At 52.3% G+C, this 13,068-nt stretch overlaps 1 protein-coding gene across 1 annotated transcript; it reads left to right on the forward strand.

Annotated features, from left to right (window-relative positions):
- Window positions 1-69: 69 nt before the first annotated feature.
- On the forward strand, window positions 70-12,836 carry DDOST (dolichyl-diphosphooligosaccharide--protein glycosyltransferase non-catalytic subunit). The gene is made up of 11 exons (XM_004005159.5): window positions 70-241; window positions 444-554; window positions 8,901-8,987; window positions 9,824-9,927; window positions 10,021-10,115; window positions 10,378-10,471; window positions 10,654-10,802; window positions 11,328-11,475; window positions 11,998-12,118; window positions 12,240-12,346; window positions 12,425-12,836. Exons 1-11 carry the CDS (start codon window positions 88-90, stop codon window positions 12,572-12,574), a joined length of 1,320 nt encoding a protein of 439 aa, XP_004005208.2. The 5' UTR covers window positions 70-87; the 3' UTR covers window positions 12,575-12,836.
- The last annotated feature ends 232 nt before the right edge of the window (window positions 12,837-13,068 follow it).

A 13,068-nucleotide genomic window follows, 5' to 3' on the forward strand; every position in this document is an offset into this window, starting at 1 on the left:
TGATACTCCAAGACAACGAGCCTTGATTGGGCGACCGCGGAAAGGGCACTTCCGGTGACCAGGCGCCTCGTTTTTTGGAGCAGGAAGATGGCGCCCCGCGCGGCCCCTGTGTGGTCCGGCTGGTGGCTGCTGCTGCTGACTTTGCTTGGCCTGGCCGGCGCCAGCGGTCCCCGCACCTTGGTACTGCTTGACAACCTCAACCTCCGGGAGACGCATTCGCTTTTCTTCCGGAGCCTGAAGGGTGAGACTGGGGCCCGATGCGGTGGAAAGGTCCCTGAGCCCCGAGACACCGACCCCTCTCCCTCCCACCCGAGCTCGCCTTCAAGGTCCGACCTGCCGCCAAGGGGCTGGTGGGGGGACGGGGGCAGGACGGTCATCGTCTCTGCAGTGGTGGTTTCTCTTTGCCTCCTATCTGCCTCAGCTCCCTCGTTCTCTTTTTCCAGATCGCGGCTTTGTACTCACATTCAAGACCGCAGATGACCCCAGCCTGTCTCTCATTAAGTACGGGGAGTTTCTCTATGACAATCTCATCATCTTCTCTCCTTCGGTAGAAGGTAAGGACTGCGGGTCGCCCCAGAACTCTGACTTAGCAGCTTTCTTCAGAATCTTGGGTATGTCCTGGGATGGAATGGGTCGCCAGCCCAGGGCGCTGCTGCTCCCAGAGAAGAGGAAAATGCTAATGCTCAGTTGGTAAAAAATCTGCCTGAAATGCAGAAGACCCCGGTTCGATTCCTCTGTCAGGAAGATCTGTTGGAGAAGGGATAGGCTACCCACTACGGTATTCTTGGGCTTCCCTTGTGGCTGAGCTGGTAAAGAATCCACCTGCAATGCGGGAGACCTGGGTTGGGAAGATCCCCTGGAGAAGGGAAAGTCTACCCACTCCAGTATTCTGGCCTGGAGAATTCCACGGACTCCATAGTCCATAGAGTCACAGAGTTGGACACGATTGAGTGACTTTTACTTCACTTCACTTCACTTCACTCTGGGCTTAGGAGAGGATATGTCCTTACTAGAAGACACAGCTGAGGACTGTGGGGTCAAGTGTTGTTGAAGACCTTAGAACTCCTGGCTCTGCTACTCTGAGAAGTGGGTGTTCTCCGTTAATGTTCCTTCACCAGCACCCCGCCCCGCTCCCCTTAGGGTTTGCCTGTGTGGAAAGAGAAAATGGCTGTACCATAAGTATGATTTTCTGTAAAGGGGCATTGGTGGTAGTTGATCCTGAGAATTCAGATGGAGTCATAGTTAGGCTGAGAATAACCTTTAGTGATTACCTAGTCCAAACCCCTATTTGAGGCTGGGTGGATATATCCAGGGCTTAGCAGAAGACTAGTTGTTGAACCAAATGAACATCTTCACTAGATTTTCCAGTTGACATTCCTGTGACAGCTTACTGTTTTAGGAGGCAACTCAGTCTACCACTGTACAACTCTGTTAAGAAGATCATGTATTAAAGTGAAATTTGTCTCCCACTACCTGCTTTGTTTATTTGGGGCAAGGAGGAAAAGGCTTTCTGATACTCCCCAGGGCCTAAGAGAATAGGTCTAATGCTTATTTTGCTTAGAGGTGTAGCCTTTGCATAATCAGCTCCTGAGTTACTCAGTTGTTTCTTCTCCAGACTAAATATCCCCAGTTCCTTTGGCTGTTTCCCTTTTTGTTGTGCTTTTTCAGTGAGCATCCTAGTCATTCTCTTCTTTCGTGGCTTCAGTTTATCTTTTTCTCAGAGGACACAATTTGTCCCTGTTCGGGGGAAGTCAGGACCGCCATCTCTCTGTTCAGCTCATGAAGCTTAGAAAGGCTGTCACTTCACTGGCATCGACTTTCTTCTCTGTGGTTCATGTGAGATTGGGATCTGCCAAACCCCTGATGTATTTTTTTCCCCTGGGTTCCCATTACTTGGCGAGGTGCTCCCAACTCCCCTGTAACATGTGCCTTTGGAATTGGCTTCTCGGAGGCAAGTTCAGTTGTGCATTAAAATCTTCAAGTTGGCTAGGCAGGCAACTGATGCCTTTAGCGGGTTAAGTGGTGTTTGCTGGATTGCTGCCATGTTGGAACTCTGAAAGCAGTACCGAATAGTGAAAGAGCCTGCCCTTGAGGAGTCTTTCAACCTGTCTGTGAGGAAATATAAACGAGGACTTGAAATGAGTTACCAAACCACGTGTCAGAATGCCCAAGATGGAGTGGAGGGACTGTCTGAGTTGTGCCTGGAAGGGTCACTGAGAGGGAGGGAGGTGGCAGAGGCGGGCTGAGGAGGCTGAGGTAGGCTGCTGTTAGCGGGAGGAATGGCAGAGCCTAACATACTGCTTCAGAAGCCGGAGTCATTTCCGTACCCACTTCCATGATCTTTACCACTTCCATATTTGTGATAGTAATGTTTTTCTTCAAATTGACCTGCTTAAAAAAAAAAGGGGCGGCAAGCCCAGTTTGAAAGAAAACTAGTAATGAACCCATTGTCACCACTGAGAATGGAAAGCCAGTACGGCACCACCGTTTGCTTTCGGTGGAGGAAAGTATAAACAGGATGAATGCAGTGCCGTCAAGCTCTGGCTGGTTCTTGACCTGCTGCAGGCTTTGGACCTGAGGCGTGCTCTTAAAAGAGGAGATGAGCTGGTTGAGAGAAGTGTTAAGGCCAGCATTGAACTGTGACCATTCTCGATGGAGAAAGCAGGGAAAAGAAATGGAATAATGTCTCTGAGATTCAGTGTTATTTGAAGCCCTGCCTGGCATCTCTGTGGTCAACTTTTCTGTCTCTTGCAGGATGGGGACTGATCTTGAGGGAAACCGTCTCAGACACCCCTAGGGAGTAAGGCTAGCGTGTTCTGGAGGTCGGGGGTGTTCAGGATAAGTCGTGTCCAGGATAAGGGCTCTGAGTGCCCTTCTGTGGCACTGTGACCATTAGGCCCTCTTAGGTGTGAGGACCCCGGCCTGGCTGCCTCCTCCACGTGTCAGTGGGTTCCTTGCTCTTCTGGGATCTGGAAGTTCTGAAGGCACGTGCAGTAGTGGCTACAGGAGAAGGATGCTCAGCATGTCCTCTGTACCCGGGAAACACTGGGTCCTTGTTTTAAAGATGGGGAAACGGGCTCAGAAAGGTGAAGAGGTTGCCTGGATTTGTTGTTGTTCAGTCACTCAGTCGTGTCTGACTCTCTGTGACCCCATGGACTGCAGCACGCCAGGCCTCCCGGTCCATCGCCAACTCCCGGAGTTTACTCAGACTCAAATCTATCGAGTCAGTGATGCCATCTAACCATCATCCTCTGTTGTCCCCTTCTCCTCTGCCTTCAGTCTTTCCCAGCATCAGGGCCTTTTCCAGTGAGTCGGCACTTCACATCAGGTGACCAAAGTATTGGAGCTTCAGCTTCAGCATCAGTCCTTCCAATGAATATTCAAGATTGATTTAAAATCAACTGGTTTGATCTCCTTGCAGTCCAAGGGACTCTCAAGAGTTTTCTCCAACATCACAGTTCAAAAGCATCAAATCTTCAGCCCCAGCCTTCTTTATGGTCCAACTCTCACATCTGTACATGACTAATAGAAAAACCATAGCCTTGACTAGATGGACCTTTGTTGACGAAGTGATGTCTCTACTTTTTAACATGCTGTCTAGGTTTGTCATACTTTTTCTTCTAAGGAGAAAGCATCTTTTAATTGCAGGGCTGCAGTCAACATCTGCAGTGATTTTGGAGCCTAAAAAAATAAAGTCTGTCACTGTTTCCATTGTTTCCCCATCTATTTGCCATGAAGTGATGGGACCAGACGCCATGATTAGGAGTTTTGTGAATGTTGAGTTTTAAGCCAACTTTTTCACTCTCCTCTTTCACTTTCATCAAGAGGCTCTTTAGTTCTTCTTCACTTTCTGCCATAAGGGTGGTGTCATCTGCATATCTGAGGTTATTGATATTTCTCCCAGCAGTCTTGATCCCAGCTTGTGCTTCATCCAGCCTGCCATTTCTCATGATGTACTCTGCATAGAAGTTAAATAAGCAGGGTGACAGTATACAGCCTTGACGTGGTCCTTTCCTGATTTGGAACCAGGCTGTTGTTCCATGTCCGGATCTCACTTTTGCTTCTTGACTTGCATACAGATTTCTCAGGAGGCAGGTAAGGTGGTCTGGTATTCCCATCTCTTTAAGAATTTTCCACAGTTTGTGGTGATCCACACAGTCTTAGGCTTTAGTGTAGTCAATGAAACAGAGGTCGATGTTTTTCTGGAATCTGCTTTTTCTGTTATCCAGCAGATGTTGGTCATTTGATCTCTGGTTTGTCTGCCTTTCCTAAAACCAGCTTGAACATATTTGGAAGGTCTTAGTTCACGTATTGTTGAAGCCTGGCTTGGAGAATTTTGAGCATTACTTTGCTAGTGTGTGAAATGAGTGCAATTGTGCAGTAGTTTGAGCATTCTTTGGCATTGCCTCTCTTTGAGATTGGAATGAAAACTGACCTTCTCCAGTTCTGTGGCCACTGCTGAGTTTTCCAAATTTGCTGGCATATTGAGTGCAGCACTTTCACAGCATCATCTTTTAGGATTTGAAATAACTCAGATGGAATTCTATCACCTCCACTAGCTTTGTTGGTAGTAATGCTTTTTAAGACCCACTTGACTTTGGACTCCAGGATGTCTGGCTCTAGGTGAATGATCACACCATCGTGGTTATCTGAGTCATGAAGATCTTTTTTGTACAGTTTTTCTGTGTATTTTTGCGACCTCTTTTTAATATCTTCTGCTTCTCTTAGGTCCATACCATTTCTGTCCTTTATTGTGCCCATCTTTACATGAAATGTTCCCTTGGTGTCTCTTATTTTTCTTGAAGAGATCTCTGTCTCCATTCTATTGTTTCTTCTCTTAAGAAGGCTTTCTTATCTCTCCTTGCTATTCTTTGGAACTCTGCATTCAGATGGGTGTATCTTTCCTTTTCTCCTTGGACTTTTACCTCTCTTCTTTCACAGCCATTTGTAAGGCCTCCTCAGACAACCATTTTGCCTTTTCGCATTTCTTTTTCTTGGGGATGGTTTTGATCACCGCCTCCTGTGCAGTGTTACGAGCCTCCATCTGGAGTTCTTCAGGCACTCTGTCTATTATATCTCATCCCTTGAATCTACTTGTCACTTCCACTGTATAAGTGTAAGGGATTTGATTTAGGTCATATCTGAATGGTGTAGTGATTTTTTCTACTTTCTTCAATTTAGGTCTGAATTTTGCAATAAGTAGTTCATGATCTCAGCTCCTGGTCTCATTTTTGCTCACCGTGTAGAGCTTCTCCAACTTTGGCTGCAAAAAATATAAATTAGTCTCATTTCAGTATTGACCATCTGGTGATGTCCATGTGTAGAGTTGTCTCTTATGTTGTTGGAAGAGGGTATTTGCTATGACTACTGTGTTCTTTTGGGAAAACTCTGTTAGCCTTTGCCCTGCTTCATTTTGTCCTCCAAGACCAAACTTGCCTGTCACTCCAAGTATCTCTTGACTTCCAACCTTTGCATTTCAGTCCCCTATGATGAAAAGGATATCATTTTTTGGTTTTAGTTTTAGAAGGTCTTGTAGGTCTCCATAGAACTGTTCAGCTTCTTTGACATTAGTGGTTGGGGTATAGACTCGAATTACCATGATATTGAATAGTTTGCCTTAGAAACGAACAGAGATCATTCTGTTGTTTTTGAGTTTGCACCCTAGTACTGCATTTCAGACTCTTGTTGACTATGATGGCTACTCCACTTCTTCTAAGGGATTCTTGCCCAAAGTAGTAGATATAATGGTCCTTTTTGCCTTTTCATACTGTCCACTGGGTTTTCAAGGCATGATGCCTGGAGTTAAGCCGAGGTATCTCAGTTTCATTCATATGGAAGTGAGAGTTGGACTATAAAGAAAGTTGAGGTATGAAGAATTGATGCTTTTGAACTGTGGTGTTGGAGAAGACTCTTGAGAGTCCCTTGGACTGCAAGGAGATCCAACCAGCCCATCCTAAAGGAGATCAGTCCTGAATATTCATTGGAAGGACTGATGTTGAAGCTCAAACTCCAATACTTTGGCTACTTGATGCAAAGAGCTGATTCGTTGGAAAGACCCTGATGCTGGGAAATATTGAAGAAGGGGACGACAGAGGATGAGATGGTTAGACAGCATCACTAGCTCAGGGGACGTGGGTCTGAGCAGGCTCCGGGAGATAGTGGAGGACAGAGGAGCCTGGCGCGCTGCAGTCCATGGGGTCGCGAAGAGCTGGACACAACCTAGTGACTGAACTTCCCCGGCGGCTCAGAGGGTAAAGCGCCTGCCTGCAGTGCGGGAGACCTGGGTTCCGTCCCTGGGTGGGGAAGCTCCCCTGGAGAAGGAAATGGCAACCCACTCCAGTATTCTTGCCCGGAGAACCCCATGGACGAAGGAGCCTGGCTGAATTTTCTACCCGTCGCTAGTGGCTCAGACGGTAAAGTGTCTGCCTACAATGCGGGAGACCCAGGTTCGATCCCTGGGTCAGGAAGTTCCCCTGGAGAAGGAAATGGCAACCCACTCCAGTATTCTTGCCTGGAGAATCCCACGGATGGAGGAGCCCAGTAGGCTACAGTCCATGGGGTCGTAAAGAGTCGGACACGACTGAGCAACTTCACTCACTCACTTCACTAGTGACTAAACAACAACAAGTCATCAATTTCCTAGTCTGTCACTGTGCTGGAGTTTCAGCAGCAAGCTTCCTGACACTTTGGGCTGGATGGTTTTGTGTTGTGGGCACCGCCTTGGTCCGTGCAGCGTCCTGAGCCCCTACCCACCAGGTACCAGCAGCCTGCTTCTCCTGGTGACGAGAAACGCCTGCGGGTATTGCCTTGAGTGGCAGAATCGTCTTGCTGGGAAGCCCTGTGCTGGACCAAGCAGCTGTTTACGTTGCCGAGGCTGGATGGGTGGCTCGGTGTGGGATAAGGGCTTGAGTGCCCCCCACCCCTGACTAAGATGTTCCGTCGATCGGTAAAGTCCTGTGCTTTCCTTTGTCCTGAAAGTCACCGCTCAGAAAGGAGGGCCGTCCTGTCCTCATGTTCACGTCGTCACAGACTTACGTTGTGAGCTCACTTCTAAGTGCCCAGTGGATGTAGTGGACAGACTTGTGTGTCCAGTCGGGGTGAACAGCTCCTCCAGCCTTCCGGTGCTCGGGCAGCGGTCGTAGCGCCGTCCTTCGTGCCTCCCTCCCTCATCAGGCTTGGCCCTCGGTGTGGGGGCGCAGGGCTGCCCTGTTTCCTCCTCCTCCTTCCCACCTCCTGCCGACCACCCCCTCCACTGCTGGGGTACAGACGCCACTCTTCACTGCCTGGGTGACTGCAGTGGTCCTGTCACTGCGTCCATCCTCACCCCTGCTCCTGATTCCCCTCAAGGGAAAGGAATTCTCCCCACAAGGAGATTATCTTGGTTTCCTGCTTAAAGGCCTCGGTGGCTCCCCCGTGGCCACTGGCACAGAGCCCACAGAAGCGGCAGTGCCCGGCTTCCTCCGCCGCGCCTCGCCCCCTTTGCCACACTGGGCTGCTCCCTGGTGACGAGTCGCCTGCCTCAGGGGCCTTGCACCTGCCGTTCTCAGTGCCCAGGTGCCCGCGCCCCCAGATGCCTTGCTCACTCTCAGCTGCTCACACACACATCCCCGGCGTCTCCCTGGTCAGCATACATGTACGCCAGCCCCTTGTCCTGCCTTTTCTTCCCAGCACACAGGAAGCAATTCTCATGTAATGAAAAGGTGAGTCACTGAGCACTCTAGCCACTGCTTCATGCTGAACATCAGGGGCGCCTTTGGGGAGGGCCCTTGAGGGCTTCCCTGGAGGTTTAGATGGTAAAGAATCCGCCTGCAATGCGGGAGACCTGGGTTCCGTCCCTGGGTGGGGAACATCCCCTGGAGGAGGGCCTGGCAGCCCACTGCAGTATCCTTGCCTGGAGAATCCCCAGGACAGAGGAGCCCAGCGGGCTGCAGACGACGGGGCACAGAGCGCCTGACACGACTTAAGTGACTCAGCACTGGAGCCTGCTGCAGCCCCTCAGTGCCAGTTCTGGGTGCTTATGGCCATCCCCCGACCCTCTGACCAGAAAAGGGTGTGGTCTTACAGGTGCTGAAAGTTCATGTGCCTTTTTGGTGCTCACTTTAAAACAGTATATGAAGCGGTGCTGCTGTGACCGTGCTGGACCTAAACCTGTAGGGTTACAGGGGGAAACTTGTCGTGTCGGGCAGAGGATACCTGGGTCACGTGACAGCAGCATCCTGAGGTGCAGGAGTGCCTCTTCTCAGGCGGGCTCACTGAGGTGAGCTGGGTGGGCTCTGGAGAACAGCCAGGGGCCCCAGGAGCGGCTCAAGGGAAGACAGAGGTGCGGACGGAAAGGTGCAGGTGATCCGCTGCAACTTGTTTCATGAAATGGGAGTGAAAAAACGTGGCATTTCTAGATGAATAGTTCGTGTGCGACTTGAAATGTGTATGACTGACTTGACAGCTGGGATTGGCAGGTGTTTGAGTGTTTCATTTGTACTTCTAAAGGTTTACGAATTTGAGCCATTATTCTTGGATCTTCACACTGAGAAACTGGGAACATTGCCCTGTCGGGACATGTATGGGAGAGGTCCCTCTTGCTTTGGGCGCCCAGAGGGTGCTGTTCTGTAATTGGTTGTGCCTGGTCTCTGGTGGGACTCAGCTGCTTAAGAACCCACATGCCAGTGCACAATCCCTGGGTCAGGAAGATCCCCTGGAGGAGGGCACGGCAACCCACTCCAGTATTCTTGCCTGGAGAATCCCATGGACAGGGGAGCCTGGCGGGCTACAGTCCATGGGGTCACAAAGAGTCAGACACGACTGAAGCGACTTAGCACGGTCTGTGGGTCACCCTCCCCACCCAGATGTCAGAGGAGCAGTGAGAGGAACCCTCTGGGTCCTGAGTCTGGCACTTCTTTCAGATTTTGGAGGAAACATCAACGTGGAGACCATCAGTGCCTTTATCGACGGTGGAGGCAGTGTCCTGGTGGCTGCCAGCTCAGACATCGGTGAGTCTGGCCCAGGAGCTTGTGGCGTCTCCCACCGTTTCTCCAGGGAGCTGGGAGCTTTACACCTGGAAACTGCCAAGTGGGCATTCGCGGCAGGGAGGTGGGGGAGCCCCGCCAGGGTGGGCAGGCACTGCAGCGCCCTCAGTCCCTCCTGTGCCTCCCGTGACCAGAGCCGGGGAGGTGAGGAGCAGGTCCTGTCTAAGAGCTGGGACCCCTGTGTTTCTTTTCCTTTGTTTTGCTTTTTCCTTTTGTTTCTTTTGCTTTTTTTGGCGGCTCTTACAAAAAGAAGGCAAGAGGGAAGATTAACAGATTTTTGTTTCCTATTTTGGACATTTTCAAAGATACTTAGAAGCAGGGAGAGAGGAGTAGGATCCCGAACCCTGTGTAGTTAACCACCAGCTGCACCAGTGAGCTCCCCCTGGCTACTCTCATTTCCTTTTCTCCAGGGTGGGTAGGTTTTTAAAACCATGTTGGGTGGGGTCTTAGTTGGGTGTTGATGAAGATCAGAGAAGCCTTGTAAGTCCAGACTCATCCAGATGAAGTTTGCCCGAGGTAATTACTTTGCTTCAAAGCAAGTTTTTGTGCAGAACCAAGCTTGCTGTGTACTTGTGGAGAGAGGGGATCAGGTGGTGGTGGTTTAAGTTTAGATCCCGACTCCCGCAGGCAGAACACCATGCTGTTGCCCAGGGGTCGTGGGGGCTGCGCCCGGCTTGGTAGGGCCACAGGGCCCGGGGGTGACTGGCAGAGTGAGTCGTGGGGATGCTGGCAGCAGGGACACTGCTCGGCCTGGGGCTCCGGCTTCCGGGCTCAGTCAGGAGTCTCTCGGGTCTGTGCAGGCGACCCTCTCCGAGAGCTGGGCAGTGAGTGTGGGATTGAGTTCGACGAGGAGAAAACAGCTGTCATCGACCATCACAACTATGACGTCTCAGACCTTGGCCAGGTAACCAGTTCAGCTTCGAAACCAGGAGAGGCTTGGGAGGGGCCCACCGGCTGGGGAACCTTCTCCTGATCCGATTTCCCTCTGCTCGGGTAGCACACGCTCATCGTGGCTGACACAGAGAACCTGCTGAAGGCCCCCACCATCGTTGGGAAATCATCTCTGAATCCCATCCTCTTTCGGGGTGTGGGGTGAGTGAGCAGGAGAGGCCGGCAGAAGCCTGGGGGGAGAAGGGGTCACTTTTGTCAGGAGGCTTTCTTTCCCCTGGAGCACGTGGGTGAGATTAAATGTCACACTGAGTCAGATTCCATTGTCACAGCAAGAGGAGGGCTCGGGGTTTGGCTTTTAGGAAGTGTGATGAATTCCTGTAAAGAAGTGACTCCTGGGGGACCCTGGGCCTTTGGGCTCAGTTCTTGGGGGTCAGAATTGGGCGATTCTCCTCTCCTTCTCCAGGATGGTGGCTGACCCTGACAATCCTTTGGTGCTGGACATCCTGACGGGCTCTTCCACCTCTTACTCCTTCTTCCCGGATAAACCCATCACCCAGGTGAGGGCCTTTGCAGCCTCAAGGCCTCCAGCTCCTGGGCCTGGGCAGCGCTTTTTATCCGAAAGTGCGCAGCAAGTGGGAGAGCCCTTTAGCGGAGGCAGTGGGATGAGGAATGGGTGGGCGGGGGCAAGGGTGGCAGGGGTGTCTCAGCCCTCCTGGCTGACGCCACGTGTTGCCACCAGTACCCACATGCCGTGGGGAAGAACACCCTTCTCGTCGCCGGGCTGCAGGCCCGGAACAATGCCCGGGTCATCTTCAGCGGCTCCCTTGACTTCTTCAGCGACGCCTTTTTCAACTCGGCGGTGCAGAAGGCCGCACCCGGCTCCCAGAGGTAGACGCGGGGGCCAGGGGGCGCCGAGGGGTGGGTCTGTGCAGACAGGGAGGAGGGAGCCTTTTAGCTGAAAGTGTTGGAGGATGAGTATCTTCGGGTGCTTTTTGGAAGACTTTGTTACTTTATTGCTGCTCTTGGCAATCTAGACTTTTCATGGTAGTAATGACTTATCTGGAGAGGTTGTGGTGGTGGTGGTGGTGTAGTCACTAAGTCGTGTCTGACTCTGCGACTCTGTGGACTGCAGCACACCAGGCTTCCCTGTCCTTCACTATCTCCAGGAGTTTGTTCAAACTCCTGTCACTGATGTTTTGGCAGTTGTGCACTCACCGCGTAGCTGACACCCAGAGCAGCGTGTCACGCCTGTCACCTTTCCTGTGTTCCCCTCAAGCAGGATCCCAGATGTGTGTGGCCTTCAGGCAGGGCCTGGCTGGGTGTGGTCTGTCTGGTGCCTGGTGACTGGTTTACCAGGCACCGCTGGAGGGGAGTCGGTCCCCGGCTGCAGCCTCTCCGTTTCTCCTTCTGCAGGTATTCCCAGACTGGCAACTACGAGCTGGCTGTGGCCCTTTCCCGCTGGGTGTTCAAGGAGGAGGGGGTCCTCCGGGTGGGGCCCGTGTCCCATCATCGGGTGGGCGAGACAGCGCCACCCAACGCCTACACCGTCACTGACCTAGTGGTAAGAGCCTGGCGCTGGAGGGACCCTGGGTTTGGGCCAAGTTGATTCTGCTCAAAAGCACTCAACACTTCCGTGCTGGGTCTGAAGTGCCTAAACGAGGCTGAATAAGTTCATCTGCACCCTAAGAAGTCAGCTCAGGTGCACAGAGCCTGGCATATAAACTCAGCCTAACAGGCGGCCTTCTGTGGAGGCGTGCTTTTGCTGTGGGAACGCAGGGGGTGGGGGGTGGTTTGCTGGCTTACTCCGATGGGAGTAGAATTCACATTGAGCGGGGTCTGGAGAATCAGGAGAGGCTCGCGCGGTGACTGTGGAAGCAAGGCCGCTCAGGCGCGCCGGTGCGCTCAGGGAGGGCACTGTTCGGTGCAGGCTCCCGCGGGCAGGTCAGAGGGCCGGGCCACCTGGGTGCGTCTCCACTGTGGGGGCGGGGGGCCTGCCCGAGCCATGGGAGGGTTCAGTGCAGCTGAAGGCGAGGCTGTCCTGCCGGTCACTGGCCACCGGGCTTACCCCAGCTGCCTGTCTCAGGAGTACAGCATCGTCATTGAACAGCTCTCAGACGGCAAGTGGGTCCCCTTTGATGGCGATGACATTCAGCTAGAGTTTGTCCGCATCGATCCTTTTGTGAGGACCTTCTTGAAGAGGAAAGGTAAGTGCAGCTCTCGCGCGAGACAGCTCTGGAAGCCCATCCCTGCCTCGGTCTGGCGCTCGGGCAGCTCACCGATGGCCTGGGAAGCCCCTCCTGGCTGGATGTCTTGGCTCTTCCCCAGGGGGCAAGTACAGCGTCCAGTTCAAGTTGCCTGACGTGTACGGTGTGTTCCAGTTCAAAGTGGATTACAACCGGCTAGGCTACACACACCTATACTCCTCCACTCAGGTGAGCCCCCTTCCTGCCTGCCCCTGGCGCCCCGGCCCCGCGCGGCCAGGGCCCGGCACTGCTGCCCTTCGTTGGCAGGTGTCGGTGCGGCCGCTGCAGCACACGCAGTACGAGCGCTTCATCCCCTCGGCCTACCCCTACTACGCCAGCGCCTTCTCCATGATGCTCGGGCTCTTCATCTTCAGCGTCGTCTTCCTGCACATGAAGGAGAAGGAGAAGTCCGACTGAGGGGCGGGCGCCCTGCACTCCCGGGAAGAGGCGGACGGGTTTCATAGGATTGGTTTTCTTCCGCCTTTCTGGTGGTTTTTGGTTGGTTTTTTTTAAGCCACGGACAATGGCACAGCTTTACCTCAGTGGGAGATGGAACATTGAGTACCAAGGGGCGGAGGGTTAGGGAGTAATTTGTTTTTCCACCTTGAACGCTAAGTGTATTTTTTCATATGTGACGTCAACTCTCATTTCTAAAATAAAGAGAAACACGGCCCTCACATTTCATCTGACCCCTCTTGTACTTTGCTGATGGGGGGTTGCTGTTGAGAAATGAAGAGGTATGAAGTCGTAAGTGGCCCTTTTTAGTTTTGCTGAAGTCTGGAAATGACACAGCTGCTGAATGTCAAGGGGAGTAGTCGGGTTAATAAAGGCCAGTGGGGACATCACAGAGATGGGAAAGCTAGGGTGACAGCACTTGACTTTAATAGAATTATAGAACTGCTTGGCTGAAA

Source organism: Ovis aries, chromosome 2, assembly GCF_016772045.2.
Source record: "Ovis aries strain OAR_USU_Benz2616 breed Rambouillet chromosome 2, ARS-UI_Ramb_v3.0, whole genome shotgun sequence".
Taxonomy (NCBI): Eukaryota; Metazoa; Chordata; class Mammalia; order Artiodactyla; family Bovidae; genus Ovis; species Ovis aries.